The following is a 21,652-nucleotide window of genomic DNA, read 5'->3' as shown; positions in this document are numbered from 1 at the left end:
TCCGGTGGAGGAGTGGACAGGGAGAAAGGATGGGATTTCAGCTCCTGCTCATTAATATTCACACATGCAAACATATCCATTCTGATTGGCTAACAGCACTGCGACACCAGGAGGCAGCAAGACGGACAATAGTTAGAAACATTTTTAAATAGACATTAAATAGACATTCACACTAATACTTTAGTGGAGATTTTGCATTATTATAAACAAAAAAAAAAGTCCTAGAATGGGAATTTGTTTAGTGGCTCATTAATGGCTCATTAGTGTTCCACACTGTCTTCTGGACCAGTAGCCAGTTTATATTTACAACTTCTTACGATTCTAGATAAAAGGGGAAAAGCCCTAGTATTATATATACATCCCATGAAAATTTAAATTGAAAAGGCTTCCTTAAAAGGACTTTTATGGCCCTGCACATGACCTGGCTATTTATACAAGCTTTCCGTGTTGGAGGAGTTACTGTAAGTAGGGTTGTATTACGTAGTTTTATTGTCGCTTTATGGTTTGCTTCAAAGTTCAGTTGTGGACATAACATTATCGCTTTGTGGTGGTGAGCAAACAAAGCGCGGGAGCTTATCAATATGTTTGTGTACTGTGGAACTGAGGAATGCTTGAGGGGATTTTAATTATTTTACCTACACTTGCTACTCACGATACAGCTGAATTAGAGTATGCACGTTTATGCTCAGATTGTTATCTTTTTACTATTATATATAATAATGGTTACAGAGAGATGCACAAGCTGGTGATTCACCAATGTGTGAAGTAGTAAAGTTCAAAGGAGTGAAATAAAAGCTTATCCAGGGTCCTTAAAATGTCTTAAATTGTCTTAAATTTACTGTAAATTTGCTGTAGGTATTACATTTTCAGACTGTGCTTTTAATGCTGGTGGGAAAGCACATGCTAACTTAGGCATGAGTTAGCTAACAGCGAGAGAGAACTAAGGTTAGCGAGAGCTAGCTAACATAGTAACATTAGCAGCGAGTTATGTAGCTACATTACTGGAGAGAGAACTAAGGTTAGCGGAGAGCTAGCTAACATAGTAACATTAGCAATGAGTTATGTAGCTACATTACTGGAGAAAGAACTAAGGTTAGCGAGAGCTAGCTAACATAGTAGCTTTAGCAGCGAATTATGTAGCTACATTACTGGAGAGAGCACTAAGGTTAGCGGAGAGCTAACTAACATAGTAACATTAGCAGCGAGTCATGTAGCTACATTTCTGGAGAGAGAACTAAGGTTTGTGGAGAGCTAGCTAACATTAGCAGTGAACTAGCTAACATGCTAACATACTAACATTAGCGGAGAGTTAGCTACATTACCGGGGAGAGAACTAAGGTTAGTGGATAGCTAGCTAAGATAACGTTGTAATGTTAGCAGCGAATTAGCTATGTTAAGTTTTGATTTCCAATACAACTATTTATTTTCTACCGAAGAAAATATGACTAAATTTTTTACATTTTAAATTATATTTATTGTAGTCTAAAAAAGTTATTTAAAAGCATTAAATTTGACTTTTCAAATTTAGCAAGAACCCTGTTATCGTTGTTTGTCTTTAAAACATGAAAGGGAAGGTTATTTACCTTGGCATCGTGCTCTTCTTATATCTACAGGGCTTGGCTGCCTTGATATGGAATTACTCAGTGTCCGAAAAGGTGTTTGTAAAATATACCTATATGAAAGCTGCCATATGGTAATTGTGCAATAGGTGGGATTAAATAGCTTGTTTGACCTTCTGGTTAATATGGGTTTGAATGAGTTTGTTTTGCCTGAGGGGATTTTTCAGCTGTGCTTTACTTCCTTTCCTGTTTTCTTCTTGTAATTAGACTTTAGCCTCACTTGAGGAGTTTTATATGCTAGTTGTTAAGAGCTGTAAATGCTAACAGCGGTAAAGTTATAAGACAGCGCTCTGTCTCCTCCCTGCTGTTTGTGGTTAGTCAGACTGATAGGAATTATGCCAGAGATTCTGGAACGCCTTGAATATGGATGCCTGTCTGCAAAGTGAGAATGCAGGCCTGCGTGATAACGCTGAGTGTGTGTGACAGGGTGGAATTGTGTTTGGTCATTTTTTAATATTGTTAATAATATTATACCCTGAAATATTGTACCATATCACCCACATTACGGTACTACTTTTTTTGCTGTGTTTAGCAAAAGAAAAATTCACGTTGTTCTTATTTCCAATAATGTATATCTAGAAGACAGATTATATCTGTCCAGTATCATTTATATTATATTAATAATTATCTGATATCATTCATAGATTTTTTAGTATCTTCAGTTAAGAGTGTGCCAAAGCAATAGTACAATTTAATTTTCATTTTGTTGCAGTAGTGTATTCTTAAAAAATATATATTTTTATTAATGTTTTGTCATATCGCTAAGAGAATCGTAATCGCGAAAATACCATAAAATATCGTGATATTATTTTAGGGCCATATCTCCCACCCCCTTTTTAGAAAAGATATATTAATTGTGATATAGAAGCATAATATGGACAGTGATGGTTACTTTAGCGCAGAGCTAGCTAACGTTACCAGGGAGAGAGCTAACATTAAGCGAAGAGCTATGTAACATTAGCAGAGAGAGAGAGCTAACGTTAGCGAAGAGCTAGCTAACATTAGCTGGGAGAGAGCTAACTTCAGTGGCTAGATAACTAACATTAGCAGAAAGAGAGCTAAGGTTAGCAGAGAACTAGCTAATATTAGCAGTGAGCTAGCTAACATTACTGGGTAGAGAACTGAGGTTAGCGAAAAGCTAGCTAACATTAGCCAAAAGCTAGCTAAGTTTAGCAGAGTGCTAGCCAACATTAGAGGCAAGTTAGCTAGCTAACATGCTAACTTATTAACTTCATCAGCGAGCTGGCTAACGTTAGCGGAAAGCTAGCTAACTGGAAGATCAAGATAAGTCTTGACTAAAACTATAACAAATAACATAATTTTAGCCTGCAGAATTTTTAAGTTTTAACTTCCTATACAATAAATCATTTTCTACCAAAGAAATTATGACTATTTTTTGGTCTTAAATTATTTTTTTCTTAAGTCTTAACACGGTCTTAAAAAGCATTAAATTTGACTTTTAAAATGGTGCAAGAACCCTGTATATTAAACATAAATATTAAAATTGTTACTTTCATTCATAAAGGGAGTATAAATGAGCCTTAAAGCAAAAAGGCCTTGCCTTACAAGTTTTCTTTCAGTTTAAAGAAGGACTGTCTGAAGCCTTTAAACTCAAAGACCTGCAGCCAAGCTGTTCTGGTTTAGTTGAATGTGAAACTCAATACTTTTTCCAGATGGCTTTTGCATTTGAGTCTCGTTGTGATCTGTGTCTTACTGTAAATAAACTAAATCCACAAGTTTTAGTTTCGTTTTCTTTTAAACTTGAAGTGTGTGTGGAAAGCTAATGAACACAAAAATACTACACACAAAACAGTGCTTTGATCTGTTAAACATCCACACACTGTTCTGGAAATGCTCTCCGGTCCCGACCTGGAAAGCCCCCCCTTTGCTTAGATGACTTCAAAACACTAACAGCATCACTTGCTCATGTGCGACCCGACTCTGGCAGCTTGTTTCCATGTTCTGGAAATGTCGTTTCTGCCTGGAGTTGAAGAGACTCCGGTTCAGCTGAGGACTGTTTTACAATGAGCAGATATTTCAGTGACCCATGAATCACGGAATCTGATCCTGCAGGCCTTTGACCTCATTCTGAACGGCCAGTGGCCGTTTCCAATCAGTGATGAGCCTCGCTTACTGCTTACCGTAAACACATGCTTACATAACAACTCTGAACATCTGCAATATAAAATAATGATCACCTCTGATTACATTATCAGCTGTGGATTGTCAAGCAATTTACAAATAAATACATACAGAATAAAAAAAAAAGGTCAAATAGTGCAAATTTGCTTTGTTGGCAAGGACATTGTTTTTAGTGTTATGTTAATAAACTCATGTTAGAGCTAGGTTTTGATGATTATTTTATCCTCCGACACATGTAAAGTCAGCCACCGCCCCTTTTTTAACTTCATTGCCAAGTAGCATCACAGCACAGCACTCGGAGGAAAGCGCAGCGACTCGGTTCCGATACATCAGCTCACAGATGCCTTGTGCTGATCGACATCACCCTTTGGAGTGATGTGGGAAGAGAGCGCCATCTACCCACCTGGGCTCTGGCAGCTGAAGGCAAGCTACATGAACAGGATTCGAACCGCGATCTCCATATCATAGTGGCAGCACTTAGCCTGCTGGACCAGGGGTCTTGCACATAGACTCTAGTAGGTGTTGATCAGTATAGTCACCCAGATTGGGAATAGAACCCCAGTCTCCCACGTGATGTTGTAGCTCTCTGGCATGCAGTGGTGTTATCCACTGCACCACACCAACCTTTCCTTTTCCTTGCAGTTAACTGAGTGTGTTTTTCAGGCCTGCAAGGCATCCACATCAACACCAGAACTGCTACAGTGTAGGAGTGAGTGCTCTGTGGTCTAGTGGACTGGATTGCATGATTAATTTATGAATAAAGTACTTTGCGGTGCAGACAGTCACAGCAGTAATGTTGAGGACAATGCTTATGTCTTAAGGACTGAATGCAGTGGGTGTGTAATGTATTTTATATATATATATATATATATATATATATATATATATATATATATATATATATATATATATATATATATATATATATATATGATTGGCCTCTCTTAACAGCATTTAACATGTAATACTTTAGTTATTGTACATACTGTATGTGTTTCATAATTACATGATGTGATGTTTTTGTGTGTGTTTTATAGGTCTTGGATCCAGAACTAGAGGTGGCAGACCAGGCCTTTCCCCCTTCATCCACACAGCCCTCTGCTCTGAAGATCCAGGTTTGTTTACCGGTTTGTTTGTTTTTTGCACTATAAAGCGCACCTAAAATCTTTTAATTTTTTCAAAAATAATCAGGGCGCCTTATGTATGAATTGTACCAGTCAAGTTGTAAGGACCAGTAAAGCCACCTCACTGAAGTGTTTAGTTCTCCAGCGCCGGGACTGGAGTAGCATTAGCATTAGCCGCTAAGCGCTAACTCTTTCGTTGTTCAGAGGTAATTATTGGATTGTTGCCTGCTGCTAACCCCGGCTAGCTCATGCTAATGCTAATGGTCCAACCTTAGTGCTGGACATATTCAGCAATTTAAGCTTACTTTAAATAAACAGAAGCGCTTTACTCACCCATATAAGCAGTTTTCGGGAGCGAAATCTTTGTTAACTGCCCAACCACCACCACCCTGCAGTGGCGAGACCTGCTGAATTTAGAAGGAAAACATGACTACACCCCTGTTCCTTACTAGTATTGCATAATGCGCCTAATAATCCGATGCACATTATATGTGAAAATAGACCAGAAAATAGACGTTTATTGATGGTGTGCTTTATAATGTGAAAAATACAGTATCAACATCAAAGTCTTAAGCCAAAAAAATATATAAAATTGTTTAGCACTGTGCGCATTGTGATTTTACTTGAGCATATCTAGTAGTATCTAGAAGCTTCTGACTGACCACCTGTGAATATAGTCTGAGTAATCTGATTGTAATCTGATCACAATGCGTAAACAATACATTGTATGAACCTGGCTTTTCATGTGGTTTTGTGAAATCGGAACCTGATTTAGCATTGAGTTGCTCCAATTTTAAGGGCAAAAAACTGGATTGGGATAGCTTTAAAACTTTTTTTGTTATACTTATACTGTTTATATTTTATTCACCTTAAAATCACTTTTGGCTGATTGCCTTTTACATTTAGATTATATTCAATTTAAACTTATTGCTTCAAGATCTCTTCCTTTTATGTTTAATGTTTTTTTTATTATTATTATTGGTTTGTTCATTGAATATTCATCTTTTTGCAATCTGTCGTTGTGAGGGTGTTATGTGATGATAAAATATATTATTTCTTTGCACATCGTAGGACAAGGAGATCCGTGCCGTGTTCCTGTGGCTTTTTGCTCAGCTCTTCCAGGGCTACCGCTGGTGTCTGCATATCATACGCATCCACCCGGAGCCCGTCATCCGCTTCCATAAGGTACCACTATATAAATCTCTGGAAAAAATTAAGAGACCACTTTAAAATAATGAGTTTCTTTGATTTTACCAAATTAAAATCCTCTGGAATATAATCAAAAGGAAGATGGGTGATCACAAGCCATTAAACCAAACTGAACAGCTTGAATTTTGCACCAGGAGTGAGTAGCATAACGTTATCCAAAAGCAGTGTGTAAGACTGGTGGAGGAGAACATGCCAAGATGCATGATTGTCTGTAGTTTATAGAATAACTATTTCACTCAAACATATACCTATAAATAGCAAAGTCAGAGAAACTGATTCAGAAACTGAAGTCGTCTCTTAATTTTTTTGAGCTGTATACTGGTCAAAACCTTATTCTGATGCTGTAAGATTTTTTATTCAAAGTGCTTAAATACTGTCAGTGTTTTTGATAGTGGATTAAATCTGTTCATACTAATTAGCCCCAGATGTCTTTAATATGCTGCTAGCAGTAAGCATTTCTCAGTGAAGTATTCCTCTAAACTCCAGCCAGTGCTGAACACACTCATTTATACGTGTCTGTTGTGCTCTTCCCACAGGCTGCTTTTTTGGGCCAGCGCGCACTTTCTGAGGATGACTTCCTGATGAAGGTGCTGGACGGCATGGCGTTCGCAGGTTTTGTGTCGGAGAGGGGTCCGCCCTACAGGTCCACAGACCTGTTTGATGATGTGAGTTTCTGATTTTAGATTAAAGGTTAAATATGATTTACAACATCCAGTCAGATTATTACGACTACCTCCTTGTTACTTTGTTCATTCTGTATTTTTATTTACATCGCACTTTGTAGTGCACTTTAAACTACAACTACAACTACTTAAAATCTACAATTTGGTCCTTTTAGGTGGAATATCTAATACAGAGTAAACACAGTGTTTAAAAACTTTAGCAGCACTGATGTGTCTGATCCACTCGTACAAGGACAACACACACTTGCACCTCATACACCACCACCATGCTAATTAGTGCTAATCACTGCAGTGCTGAGAATAATAAAGACCCACCACCCAAATAATAACTACTCTGTGGTGGTCCTGTGGCGTGCTGAACCATTAAAAACAGGTAAAAAAAAAGGATAATAAATAATAATATGCAGAGAATATATATACAGCTCTGGCGAAAAAAAAGGGACCACTTAAAAAATACGAGTTTCTTTGATTTTACCAAATTGAAAGCTTCTGGAATATAATAAAGAGGAAGATGGATGATCACAAGCCATCAAACCAAGCTGAACTGCTTGAATTTTTGCACCAGGAGTAAAGGCATAAAGTTATCCAAAAGCAGTGTGTAAGACTGGTGGAGGACAATCGGGGTTATTCCATTTTTTCCAGAGCTGTGTATTTAGAAACAAGAAGGTGGTCATAATATTCTGACTGGACTGTATATAATGATGGTGGTAAAGTGGTATGGCATGATGTTTAATATCTCCCCGCTTTTCCTTCTATCTGACATTCCTCATCTTTTGTTTTCCATAGCTCATTGCCAACGAGGTGGAGCGGATCCGGCAGGAGCACGGCGATGCCCACAAAGTGATGGAACACATAAAAGAACTGGCTGAACATCTCTTCAAAAACGTATGTTTAATTTTCCACCTCAGGTCAAAATGTATAGTGCCCGTTGCATTCTGTCTAAGCAGGGTCTTAATTTGGCATCTTTTTAACTTAATTTAAATACAAGATTTCTTTAGAATTTAGTTTTCTGTTTGTTTGTTGGTCTTTTCCCTCTCTAATCCTTCTTCCGTTTCCAGGAGAATCCGTATCCGGCTGTAGCCATGCACAAAGTGCAGCGGCCGTCAGACAACGCAGTGTCCCGGCCTCATGGCACCCAGGCCTCCTTTCCACAGCTGGATGAAGTGGCGGTCCAGCTGTTCGTTGACCACGCTGCCGCCAAGCTTAGAACAGCCCCACCTGTGGTCAAGTCTGAACTGAAGGAGATGGTGCCCTCCGGACCTCCACTGGGTGAGTGTGATTTAATATTATGGGCAAATATGAGGTAGTTGGATCATGTGATTAGGACTGGGTACATCAATATCTATCTGACTCAGATTATTAATTATTAAGTTTTATGCCCTTATACCTATATATATATATATATATATATATATATACAGGTGCTGGCCAACGAATAAGAATAATTTGAAATAGTGCAATCATGAAATTCTTTGAATGCATTTTTTGTGCAGAAAGCAAATCAGGTGTTCACCGCACCTGTCCTACGACAACGGTAAGTGGTTGATCTGGAGACGTCAGCGCCGGTCTGCTGATTGATTTTACAACTTAGAAATTCTACTCAACCCTGACTTTATACTGCACAGTGAACACTCTTCACAGAAAACAAAAATTCGAGCATTTATTCTAATTCAATGAAACGGTTTCTCCATTATTCTAATTCAATAAAACAACAGTGTCACCGTTAAATGGCCTAAATGGGCCTTTTGGAAAGCTCAGCTGAGCAAATTCCAGGTAACGAGTTCTGTGATTAGTCTAACGAGTAGGACAGGTGCGGTGAACACCTGATTTGCTTTCTGCACAAAAAATGCATTCAAAGAATTTCATGATTGCACTATTTCAAATTATTCTAATTCGTTGACCAGCACCTGTATATAAAATGACTGCTTTAATTCGGGCTGACAACAATTTTTCGTGACAACTGCAAATTTTAATATAAAAAAAAAAAAAATGATGCCTTCTTGTGCAAAACATTATTTAGCTGCATGTCTTTTTCCGAGGCACATAACATAAATTATAGAATGCTATTAGGCAGCCACGCTCATTCTTTGGGACTGATTAATGGACATGGATTTTTTTTTTTTTATCGATAGCTTTGAATTTAATTTTGATACCCTGTGGAACTTTTAACAATCCCTGCTTTGCTTAACTTCTTACAAATAAAAATCAATTTTTATTTTTTCTCTTTTGTCTCCTCTCTCCTGCAGTGGACATGGTGGACAAGAATGGCAGTGTCCTGGCTAACAGTGCCCGGAGACTGGAGGTGGTCAGGAATTGTATCAATTACATCTTCGACAACAAAATGCTGGAGGCCAAGAAGGTGCGCGTAACATTTATCCATTTATTCTGAATCCTACATCACCATCATCCTTAATCACTGACTTCAGGTGTTTTATTTGGTCCATATTATTCTACAGCTGTATAAAATGAAACGTCTAGCCCTCTTCACGCCTAGATTTGTGCTTCAGAACACCAAAACATTTTGGACTTCTATATCATTGCTGTTTAATGAAAAACAAGATCTCCAAAACAGCAACTTTACAGGAGAGATAAAAAAACTTTCTAAACTTTCAATAGAAGTCAATGTAAAAAGACTTTATTTCAGGTAATTTCAAAGTATTTCTATTGGTCTGTTCATCAAGATATTTTTGGCACAGTGAAAATCGACCAAAATTGAGATACTTCTTTTTAATTAGACAGCGACAATGTGTAAAGATGTTCATGTAGATCTCCATTATCCCATAAAAAATTGCATTAAAACAGTTATTTGATTAATCAAATTGTTTTGAATAACCTCCCAGCTCTAGCTGTAGTGGTGATTTAAATTTTGACAAAACAAGTCATATCTATTATAAATAACACTGTCATATACAACTATTTGAGTAGCAGCCAGTACAAAATAAGCATTACATCTGCCTAAGTCTGTGTCTGTTTGTTATCTACAGTTGATGCCAGCAGTGCTGCGGGCGCTGAAAGGACGAGCAGCTCGTGTGTGTTTAACTCAGGAGCTGAACCAGCATGTGCTGCAGAACAGAGCTGTGCTGGATGACCAGCAGTTCGACTACATCGTCCGCATGATGAACTGCACTCTACAGGTACTAACACCAACTTACTCCACAGATACATTCAATCAGAACTGGCCTGTAGATTCCCATGCTCTAATACTGATCCGGCTCAGTTTTACTAAAGTCAAGCTGTTGGTGGAGCAATGGGGACTTCAGAAGGGGAAACTCAGAGCTCAGTAGCTCATTCACTCATAGTAAAACCAAAGAAACGAAGAAGTGAAGTTTCTGACTGGGCTGCTCTCTCTCTCTCTCTCTCTCTCTCTCTCTCTCTCTCTCTCTCTCTCTGACTGAACATAACCAGGAATCGGATTAGTTTAAAATGATTCTTCCACATGCTTGGTGCAATTACCCATTCTCACCAGAGAGGGCCCTTTTGAGTTTTTGAGGTTATTGTGACAGAACACCTTGCTTCCCACATTATTTAGACTTGAATTAGAGGTTACTTTGTTAGAGTTTGATTGTGAGTTATCAGGTGTGTCATTACTCTGTTCTGTAACCTGATTCTTCTGCTTATCTGCACTTAGGACTGCTCTCACATGGACGAGCATGGCATTGCAGCAGCTCTACTACCCCTGGTCACCGCCTTCTGCCGGGTATGTTCACCACACTGACCACACCACAAGTCTTGTGGTGACGTTACTTACTAGAAACCCTGCTGTGTAGGTCAGTTAGCATAGGGTTGCACATGGTATTGGTGAGAGTAGGAAAGCTATACTTCTGTTTTTAATTTTTAATTTCTCGCACGTCATGTGTGCCATATGAAATGTCTGGTTTGTGTTAAATGGAACTGAAAGATCCCTTAGTTAAAAAAAAATAAAACAATGCACAATCACAGTCAGACACACAGTTTGATCACAAATCATGTGATCTGTCTGCTATAACCCAATCAAGTTTCGTTCAGTTTACTTGAATTAGGGTGCTCTTATAAAAAAAACAATGTAAAACAGACAAGCAGTACAACTATTGTTCAGCACCTCCAGAAACACCTTTAAGATACTGAGAAAACTATTCCAGGTGAATCTAACTCATGAAGACACTAATATTAAAGTACCAAGAGTGTGCAGATGTGTTACTTAGAAAAATCTAAAGTATAAAACATATGTTTACTTAATATTTTCATGTGTTCCTGTATAGCTTTAATGTCTATAGCATTAAATTAACAATCATAAAAAGAAAGAAAACGCACTGAATGAGAAGTGTGTCCAAATGTCTGACTGGTACTGTATGTGTAAATCTACTTATTCTATTATATAACGTGCACTTAAAATCCTTGAGTTTTCCAAAAAACAGTCAGTGCACCTTGTGTATGAATTTTACCTGTCAGGTAAAATTAAGAGTGGAGTATTATCGACCTGTAGCCTGCTGCTAACCTGGGCTAGCACTGCTGGAGCTGCATTAGCATTACCCACTAACCTTTCTAAGCGCTAGCTAGCTCTTTTGCCGTTCAGAAGTGAGTATTATCGACCTGTAGCTTGCTGCTAATTAGCACTGCTGAAGCAGCATTAGCATTACCCACTAACCTTGCTAAGCGCTAGCTCTTTTTCCGTTCAGAGGTGAGTATATCGGACTGTAGTCTGCGCATTTTCAGTGTTTTAAACAAGCTAATATCGCCCTGGCTTACTGGAACACTCAGGGTTCCTAAGTGTAGCGCATTCGCGCTAGCCTTAGTGGAAATCTAATCTTAATGTAGATAAACGGAAGCACTTTACTCAACCAAATAAACAGTTTTCTGGTGACAAATCTGCATAGATTAACATCCAGCACTCGTTTGACTTTATAATTATGCACCTTATATTCCACTGCACCTTATGTATGACAATAGACCTGAAAATAGACATTTATTGATGATGCGCCTTATAGTGCCAAAAATATGGTACTTAGCTAGTTACTCTTTGTATCCATGCAAGACTGCATCGTAAAGATAAGCTTTTCTTTCCATTCCAAAATATAAAAACGTAAACTTTAGCTTGCATTATCCTTTTATTCCCTTTAGTCTTACATACTCCAGTCTCAGTCAGTTCCCCACTGGGCTTACACATCTGTTTGTAATAATGTTCATGCTTGTGTGTGTGTGTGTGTGTGTGCTCTGCAGAAACTGGGAGGAGGGATCACTCAGTTTGCCTACAGCTGTGTACAGGAGCATATGGTGTGGACCAATATGCAGTTTTGGGAAGCTATGTTCTACAGTGACGTGCAGAATCACATACGGGCACTCTACCTGGAAACGGAAGACGGCGGCACACAGAGCCCTGTAAGAGCCTCACTTTCATTACTGCATCAGCTCAACATTATATGGACGATAAAAAATATTGAAACGCTTATTCATGGTGTTCAGATATGATTTTAAAATAGCTATGACAAGCCAGTGTAAGAGTGTAAGCCTTTGTTAAATTAGCCCATCGTGGCTTGTGACCACCCACTGCAGAACTGTGGAGGGAGCCAATCACAAGCGAGTAAGAACAAAAATCCTGTCATTATTCTCTGCCCACTCCTCCACCGAACTAAAACAGCCTGAAACAGAATCACCGGATCACTTTTTCACCTTTCAAAATGAATGAAAAACACTGAAATGAGACCTTTAAAAACATATGTATAGTATATAGTAATGGTGTGTTTATGCTTGTGTGTGAGTTACATTTCGGTTCCATAGTCTAATAACTACCAAAGTCTATTAGTGCTTTATAGCAGGACCAAAGGACCAGTTGATTACATCTAGTGAGTTTTCTCTCTCACTCCTTTTAGTCACCATTATATTTAGTTACCAAGTTACTGTTTATTCCAGAGCCTGTAAAAAAAAGATGGACGCCGTGTCGCCGTTCCCATTCATTCAATAAAAATGAAGCCAAAATCTTCCGCCATGTTGGCGTTCCTGAAACCCGAGTCTGCGCAGTAGAGACCAGAGGAGGGAGAAAGTCTGTGGAGAGACAGCCTACTCATTTAAATAACCCCGCCCCTGAGGGCTGCCTCCACAGAGCTCACACAGTCTATGGTCCCGCCCATACAGTCATTGGTCCCACCCCGGCTAGGTGTAACCTAGCCCTTTTACAATAACCACACCTTTTTAAATAGAGCTGAATAACGTTTTAAAAAACGAATTCTGTGAGGATATAAAAATATGACAATATAAGCAGAGGTTACACTAGCTGTTGCATTTAAATAATGGAGGTAGAATTACAGTATATTGGAGAAAAATATGATTGAAAGTTGTCTGTTTTGTTATTGAAACCTTTGGGGATGGGTGGGATTACACAGCTTTCTGCAACCGAACAGCAGGGGGCGCTCGACCTGTGGTGGCTTCACTTTTAAGAGACGATGCTCTGTCTAGCTATACACAGTTTTAGGTTTATTCTATTATTCTGCTATATTCATCTGAACTCTGCCCATCTCTATCTCTCTGTCTATGTGTCTGTCTGTTTTAAGGACGAGGAGGGGACGAGTGGGCCAGAGCAGGTGAGTGCGCTGGAGCTGGCGTCGGAACAGACCCGACTGTGGCCCACGTTAACTAAGGAGAGCCAGCAGGAGCGTGTGCAGAAGGAGGAGAGCACAGTCTTCAGCCAGGCCATTCACTACGCCAACCGCATGAGCTACCTGCTGCTACCGCTCGACACCAGCAAGAACCGGCTGCTCCGCACCACCGGCCTGGCCGAGGTGGAGAGCGTCAGCAACAGCTACGTCACCAACAGGTACGGCTGTGCAGATTCTGGAATGTCTAGAGCAGGGGTGTCCAAACTTTTTTTGTTGGGGGCCAGAAGGAGACATATATTTGAAGTCACGGGCCACAGACTCTGTAATAAAACAAATAATGAAATATACCACTTTAAATAATACATTTTTCCTGATTACTTTCATTTACACACCATTTTACTTGACTTACTATCTTTATCTTTGACAGTGTTGTGTAAACTAAGATTTTTCATATTGATGTTCAATTTCATGATGTCTCTTAATGTCTCTTTGGCCCGTTTTTCTGCGCTAAAACTGTGCACTCTCTCTGCTTTTAGACTCTTTGGCCCGTTTTTCTGCGCTAGAAATGCGCACCCTTTCCGCTTTTAGACTCTTTGGCCCGTTTCTGATACCTAGCGTTCAAAGTTTGAATCTCACATTATAAAAACCTGTTTAACAGCGGGCCAACTTTCATTCTATTTCTAAAATACCTCGCGGGCCGCTCCAAAAAAGAAAACAGGCCTCAAATGGCCCGCAGGCCGTAGTTTGGACACCCCTGGTCTAGAGAGTCTTTATTTTCTCTTTCAGACCTGATTTATCTTCAGTGGTGGATAAATTTTTTTTACTGTTTTCTGTCTGTATTATACTATTAAATCTATATAGCAAACATTCGAATATATTTTTTTTCATTGCATTGAGATCCTTTGTGTAATACTTTGTAAAGTATTACAGTAAAAAACGGTAAACAGTAAAAATAAACAGTAAAAATATATGATTAAAAATTGTTCTAAATCATGTTTCATGGTCTTTTCTGATGGAAAACAGCTTTCAAATAGTGCTATGTGCGGCAAAACATTTAGATATGTACCTCCCCTGTCACTAAATGTGTGTTTGTGTGTAGCATTGCAGGCAGCATGGCAGAGAGTTACGACACTGAGAGTGGCTTCGAGGACGCAGAGAGCTCAGACGTAGCAAACTCTGTGGTTCGCTTCATCAACCGCTTCGTAGACAAAGTGTGTAATGAAAGTGGAGTAACCAACGATCACCTCAAAGCCCTTCACACCATGATACCAGGTAGAGACCCTCCTCAAAATCACCCAAATGATGAACACTTTTATCAATCATTTTCACCTTAAAACACTGTATTTTCTAGATATAGTAATCAGTACATCCTGCAAATTGCCAGGGGTGTAAGAGAGAAATTATACGTTTTTTTTCTTAAAGACGATGTCATTTTTTAAAAATTAAATAAAGACACCACCTAGGCCTGTCACAATATTTACATTATCAGCTTACCATACAATAAATGGACAACCTGACTGGTTGTAGACCTCAGTAATATTTGATAATGGTGATATGAATTGTCTTTTGTGTTTATTTGTTGTTTGTTTACATTTATAACAGTGAGCAGTATTTTTAGCCAGTCATGTAATAACAGACCAATGCTTCACAAAAATGTAACTCCATACACACAGTGTGGACAGACTGCAGTAGTTGAACAGTAACGTACATATGTCAGTGGATCTTTAAATAAAAAAATATATAATATATATTATTGTTTATTGCAACAATATCTGGGACGATATATCTCCCACAAAAAAATCTTAGCATGACAGGCCTAACAGCACTTCTCTCTCATTGCTGAAATACAGGGGTTGGACAATGAAACTGAAACACCTGGCATTTTAGTGTGGGAGGTTTAATAGCTAAATTGGAGCAGCCTGGTGACCAATCTTTATTAATTGGACATTATTGCACCAGTAAGAGCAGAGTGGGAAGGTTCAATTAGCAGGGTAAGAGCACAGTTTTACTCAAAATATTGCAATGCATACAACATTATGGGTAACATACCAGAGTTCAAAAGAGGACAAATTCTTGGTGCACGTCTTGCTGGCGCATCTGTGACCAAGACAGCAAGTCTTTGTGATGCAACAAGAGCCACGGTATCCAGGGTAATGTCAGCATACCACCAAGAAGGACCAACCACATCCAACAGGATTAACTGTGGACGCTGTAAGAGGAAGCTGTCTGAAAGGGATGTTCGGGTGCTAACCCGGATTGTATCCAAAAAACATAAAACCACAGCTGATCAAATCGCGGCAGGATTCAATGTGCACCTCAACCAGAACTGTCCGTCAGGACAATACATTATTGTGGTCTAAAATCAGGTGTTTCAGTTTCATTGTCCAACCCCTGTAAGTGTTCATGTTAAAATATACTAGCGTAATATTGTTGGCTTTAAGTTTTGTCATTGTGTTGAAATTCGTATTGAGAATCTAAACAGGTCAATGCAGTGCAAGTATACAGTTCACCACATTTGTATCTTACTTGGCTTAATGGTTCAGTCTTATTTTCTGAAATATACATAGATTTTATCAAGATAAATGTAATTAGTGAAATGTGTCAAACATTGCTTAAATGTGCATCAAAGTAGAAGTTATTTACTTTACAGTAAATAACTGTAATTACGGGTTACAGACATTTATTTGTGTGAAAGCTTTAATTATTTATAAATAACGCTGGTCTAGGAATACAAGCACATGGTCAAAAGCATGTTCTGCATGAGTCTGTTTAGCTCTGCTCACAGTTTGATCTTTAACAGTGACTGAATTGAACTGAATAATGCAATCCATCACCGGCTGTGTTTTTCTCTGTGCAGATATTGTTCAGATGCACATCGAGACGTTGGACGCAGTCCACAGGGAGAGCAAGCGACTGCCTCCCATCCAAAAGGTAACCAACTCATATTTTTACATTGGGCTGGACTCCAAAGACAAGATAGGACCTCTGGCAGGCCTGCTTATGCCCACGCCCACGCTCGAGTTCATTCAAATGCTTCAGTCCAGGCATAAGCCCCAGCCCCAGCCCATGCCCAGCCCCACCCCCACCTTCACAGAGTCAGAGTGCCATGCCAGGTACGTCTGAGTGACGTCACACTGAGTGGTGCATGCTGGTCTTTGTAGTCCTTCGCCTCTTTCACCTCGGCACCCTGTTGGAATGAGCAGCACAATCTTAATTAATCTAAAACATCTAAAAAAAAAAATAAAAAAAAGACTTGATTTTTCTTTTACCAGATATGGTCGATCAACCATGACATGTTTTATATGTTAAAGTAAGTTGCATTTTTAGCGCAGAATGGAAGATATAGTGAACTTCTGTCAGGGAACTTATCATATTATTGCCATATCATATCACAAAAATATCGCCAACATTTTTGAATATCGTGAACAATATTATACCCTAAAATATTGTGCCATATCAATCACCCACCCCTAATTATTACATCAGGATACCAGATTTGTACTGTTTTTAGCAAAAGAAAAATTCACACTATTCTCATTTCCCATTATATATCTAATAGAGACAGATTATATCTGTCCAATATCATTTATTTTACTTTAACCCTGGATATATGATCCTGGAGATATTTGGAGTGCATTATTAGTGTCATGACATTCTGGATCAGTGACTTCTGTTTCTTAAATTCTTAAAATTAAAAAATTCTCTCAGTTAGGAATTTGCCATATCATATCGTATGCAATAGCAAATATTAATTTGCAGTAGTGTATTCTTGAATTTTTTTATTTTTATTTTTTCAATGTTTTATATCACCAAGAGTATCGTTATCGCGAAAATACCATGAAAAATTGTGATATCACAAGATAATATCTCACAACTTTCTCAAGCCATCTTCTAAAGTAACACTTCATAGCCAATTTACATACTGCTATCCTGTGACTTTTGCTAACAAAGATGCTAACAAACACTGAACTTCTATCTATATAAGCACATACTGATCTTGATTAGCACAGGCAAAATGATGTGGTTTAGTGAATCAGTTTCCCAGATAATGAATAATGACTATAAGACTATATCCCGCTTTTCAATAAAAAGAGTGTCTGTGTGCCAGTGAGGACATGCCTAGTAGATTTTTTAAATATTTGGTCATATACAGCTTGTAAAAAAAAAAAAAAAATGACATCACTTTGAAATTGAGTTGGAAGGATGATCACAAGCCATCAAACCAAGCTGAACTGCTTGAATTTTTGCACCAGGAGTGCAGGCATAAAGTTATCAAAAAGCAGTGTGTAAGACTGGTGGAGGAGAACATGCCAAGATGCATGAAAACTGTGTTTAAAAACCAGGGTTATTCCACCAAATATTGATTTCTGAACTCTTAAAACTTTATGAATATGAACTTGTTTTCTTTGCATTATTTGAGAATCTTCTTTGTTATTTGAGCCATTTCTCATTTTCTGCAAATAAATGCTCTAAATGACAAACATTCTTTGGGGAATTTGGGAGAAATGTGGTCTGTAGTTTATAGAATAAAACAACAATGTTCATTTTACTCAATCATATAATTATAAATCAGAGCACAATCAGAAAAAACTGATACAGAAACTGAAGTGGTCTCTTAATTTTTTTTCCATTGCTGATAGTGGTAGATAGTGAACATGTCATGGTTAAACAAATGTATCTGGGGTCTCGAATCAAACTTGCATTTGATTTTTCCTAACTTCTCCTTTTAGAGTATACTTCACTCAAAAACTGCTAATAAGGAGTAAAAGCTCATCTGCGCACAAATTTGTTGTACCATTATTGGTTGTAATTATTGTGTGAAATAATAGCTTTTTCTGAATGAAGTATTCCTTTAAGCATGATAGGATGACTTTTTGTGATCTTTTAACATTTTGTTAGACGTTTTGTTAAGTTATTAACGTTTCAACAACAGCACAGTCTTTGTAGATAAGTGTTAGTAGTGTTGTCACTATAAGCTTTCATGTGCTGGGATGTCAAGTCTTTGAAAAGCTTTTAACAGAACTGCAGGCGGGTGCATTAAAGCCTAGCCGAGCTGCCGTGAACCTGCACTTCCAGCTCACTGGATCCCACACAGCTAGCTCTGTGCAGGAGCACATAACTGCATCTCATTCATTAATCATTACTGATACAGCTCTGACATGCTGCCACTGCATCCACAGCACCCCACCCACCAAACAGCACAATTTCCCATTAACTTACAGCTCTGTGAATACTGTGAATAATGTACTGTATGTACTCATAATGCTTGAAATACTGTTAATGTGAGTGTGTGGACAGACCCCACCTGGTGGAAGCATCTCTCAGAGAATCCCCCATAAAGCATCAGCCAGCAGTTGAGTGTGTAGACACAGTGTTTAAAAACTCCAGCAGCACTGCTGTGTGTGGTCCACTCGCTAAACCAGCACAACACACACTAACACCACATTCACCACCACCATATCTGTACAGTCACTGCAGTGCTGAGAATAACGACCCACCACCCAAATAATAATAATAATAATAATAATAATAATAATAATAATAGCTGCTCTGTGGTGGTAGACTTGTGAGGTCCTAAGCGTTGAATAACAGGTGAAATATATCAGTCATATTGAGACTTTTCTAAATTATGTTAATATACAGTGTTTTTTGCACTATACGGTGCACCGGATTATAAGGTGAGCTATCAATAAACGTCTATTTTCTGATGTATTTTCATACATAAGGTGCACCGGATTATTATAAATCGTATTTTATGTGACACCAGAAACTAGTAGTAGGAAGAGGGGTATCACCATGTTTTCCTTCTAAATTCAGCCTTAAAGCTAAGCTAAGTTAACTAAACAAAACTGTAATACTTAAATAACCAGTTGAGTCAGACAAGTCAAGTGCTGGATGGAAATCTACACAGATTTCTCTCCTAAAAACTGTTTATTTGGGAGAAGCTGGAGCATTAGCATTAGCAGCTAACCGCTAACCCGACAGAGCTACACTGAGGAACCCTGAGCTTTCCGGTGAGCCAGGGCAATATTAGCTAGTGGTTTGTCCCACGTAGCTTGTTTTAACATTGCAAACACGCAGACTACAGGCGATATACTCACCTCTGAACAGCAAAAGAGCTAGCACTGTGGTTAGCGGCTAATGCTAAAGCTGCTCTAGAAGTGCTATCCAGGGTTAGCAGCAACAGGCTACAGGCCGATAATGCTCACCTCTGAATGGCCAAAGTGCTATCACTTAGCGCAGTTAGCAGCTAATGCTAATACTGCTGGAGAACTAAGATGAAACTCCTGTATAACGCTCTACTTCAGAGTGGCTTTACTGCTCCTTAATACCTGACTGATAAAATTCATACATAAGGCGCATCATATTAAAAGACGCACTGATGATGTTTGTAAAAATTAAAGGATTTTAAATGCCCATTATAATGCGAAAAATACCGTAATATTTTTATTTGCAAGAAAAGACTTTCATTTTTCTAAATGAGTCTGTATGCCTACTTTTATTTGTTCTTCTTATTCACTTATTCATTCATGATTTTTTTTTATTATTCTGAATTGAGTGATCAAAGGTTTAAAGGTTCAGTGCTCTTTGAAAATGTGTAATTGCTTTAGTATACTATTATAATATCGTTATATTAGTAGCATAAAATGGTCTTAGAATTCCAATTATATTGTTTATCACAGTTCTGTATCTTTCCAGACTGTATAAGATGTTGGGACAGGCCTAGGGTCAAAGGAAGATGATAAAGTATGCTGAGAAACAGATCACAACTTATATGTTGTGGGACCAGTGGGACCAGAAGTGAAGAAAATGCATGGAATTTTGTTCTTTTTCCTTGAGGAATGGGAATAGTGCCTAATGGAATGACGCACCAGTTGTAGGTTTATTTTAAAAAGCCCTGAATTCATATAAGAACAACAAGCAATTTCTACCTTTCCCAGATGAAATTATTCTGCATGGTTCTCTGTGTTTTACTCTTTTTTTCTGAGAAAGTGTGGGACAGAACATTGTATTTTGAAATCTGTAAACATTTTAACATGGAAACAAACAGCATTGCTCCTGTTTGCTTGTTTTTGCTTGTGTTGTATTTGTTGATTGGTGCCAGGCAGCTCTAGCGTAGATGATGACGGCAGCAGTACCAGGAGAATCTTGGCCTGTTAATGATGGATGCGTGGGTTCTGCATGTCTGTTTGCAGTGCAGTTTGGAGTGTTTTTTTATTTTTTATTTAACATGTTAGAGTGATTAAGCTTTGATTAAGATGTGTAAATCTATTCTGACAACAAGAACATTGGTTGCTTTTCTGTGGACAGGTTTCAGAAGTTTAATCCCCTTGTATCTCTCTATCTCTCATATTCTCTTTCTCTCTCTCTCTTTTGCTCTCTGCAGCCCAAGCTCCTGAGGCCCACGCTGTTGTCAGGAGAGGAGTTTGTGATGGACGGGATGAGGGTTCACCTCCTGTCGGACGGCCGAGAGGAGGCCACGGGTGTGATGGGCGGACCACCCCTTCTGCCCGCAGAGGGAGCCGTTTTTCTCACCACATACCGGATCATCTTTAAGGGCACGCCCACCGACCCTTTGGGTACTGGACCATTTCTCATTCAGCATCTGCTCAGCCAGCCTTCATTCATACTGCTGTTTCAATTATGAGAATGACACTTTGTCTCGTGTGTGTGTGTGTGTGTGTGTGTGTGTGTATGTGTGTGTGTGTGTGTGTGTGTGTGTGTGTGTGTGTGTGTGTGTGTGTGTGTGTGTGTGTGTGTGTGTGTGTGTGTGTGTGTGTGTAGTGGGAGAACAGGTGGTGACACGCTCCTTCCCCATCGCCTCTCTCACTAAAGAGAAGAAGATTTCAGTTTCTGTCCCCATGGACCAGTTCATCCAGGAAGGCCTTCAGTTACGCTCCTGTACCTTCCAGGTAGTGCATCACCCAGCCCAACATATCCAACATCCAACCAACCCCAGCCCCAACTCATACTCTGCCTCCTCTCTTTCTTTCACTCTCACAGCTTCTTTCCCCTCACTCTCTTTCTGTCTGACTCCCTCTCTCTCTCTCTCTGTCTCTCTCTCCCCATATTTTTACAAATGAACTCTGGAAAATGTTCAGACAATCATGTAGACACATACAGCTCCTTGGTTTAATAGGATTACACTAACATTTAGTTTGTGAATTGTAAGCAGTAATTTTACAGGAGAAGAATTCTGCCTTTAGCTGTCAGTAAAAGACAATATAAATATATATGTTTCATAAGTAATTTTGAAGCATTTCTTTTGGTCCATTGAATATGTACTTAATATATTAATATATACT

At 38.7% G+C, this 21,652-nt stretch overlaps 1 protein-coding gene across 7 annotated transcripts in view; it reads left to right on the top strand.

The window, feature by feature from the left end:
• sbf1 (SET binding factor 1) overlaps window positions 1–21,652 on the top strand; it is an 85,132-nt gene that overhangs the window by 44,056 nt on the left and 19,424 nt on the right. For all 7 annotated transcript variants that reach the window (XM_022671857.2, XM_022671865.2, XM_022671862.2 and 4 more), the window contains 14 exons: window positions 4,799–4,876; window positions 5,957–6,070; window positions 6,631–6,759; window positions 7,564–7,662; window positions 7,836–8,046; window positions 9,024–9,136; window positions 9,762–9,911; window positions 10,406–10,474; window positions 11,974–12,132; window positions 13,302–13,564; window positions 14,446–14,618; window positions 16,204–16,277; window positions 20,734–20,926; window positions 21,132–21,259. In XM_022671857.2, the coding sequence (XP_022527578.2) occupies window positions 4,799–4,876; window positions 5,957–6,070; window positions 6,631–6,759; window positions 7,564–7,662; window positions 7,836–8,046; window positions 9,024–9,136; window positions 9,762–9,911; window positions 10,406–10,474; window positions 11,974–12,132; window positions 13,302–13,564; window positions 14,446–14,618; window positions 16,204–16,277; window positions 20,734–20,926; window positions 21,132–21,259 (1,953 nt within the window). The remainder of the gene's footprint in view (window positions 1–4,798; window positions 4,877–5,956; window positions 6,071–6,630; window positions 6,760–7,563; window positions 7,663–7,835; window positions 8,047–9,023; window positions 9,137–9,761; window positions 9,912–10,405; window positions 10,475–11,973; window positions 12,133–13,301; window positions 13,565–14,445; window positions 14,619–16,203; window positions 16,278–20,733; window positions 20,927–21,131; window positions 21,260–21,652) is intronic.

The sequence above is a fragment of the Astyanax mexicanus genome, chromosome 2, assembly GCF_023375975.1.
Source record: "Astyanax mexicanus isolate ESR-SI-001 chromosome 2, AstMex3_surface, whole genome shotgun sequence".
NCBI classification, from domain to species: domain Eukaryota; kingdom Metazoa; phylum Chordata; class Actinopteri; order Characiformes; family Acestrorhamphidae; genus Astyanax; species Astyanax mexicanus.
Note: the sequence above shows the minus strand (reverse complement) of the source record. Positions and strands in the feature narration are given on the sequence as shown.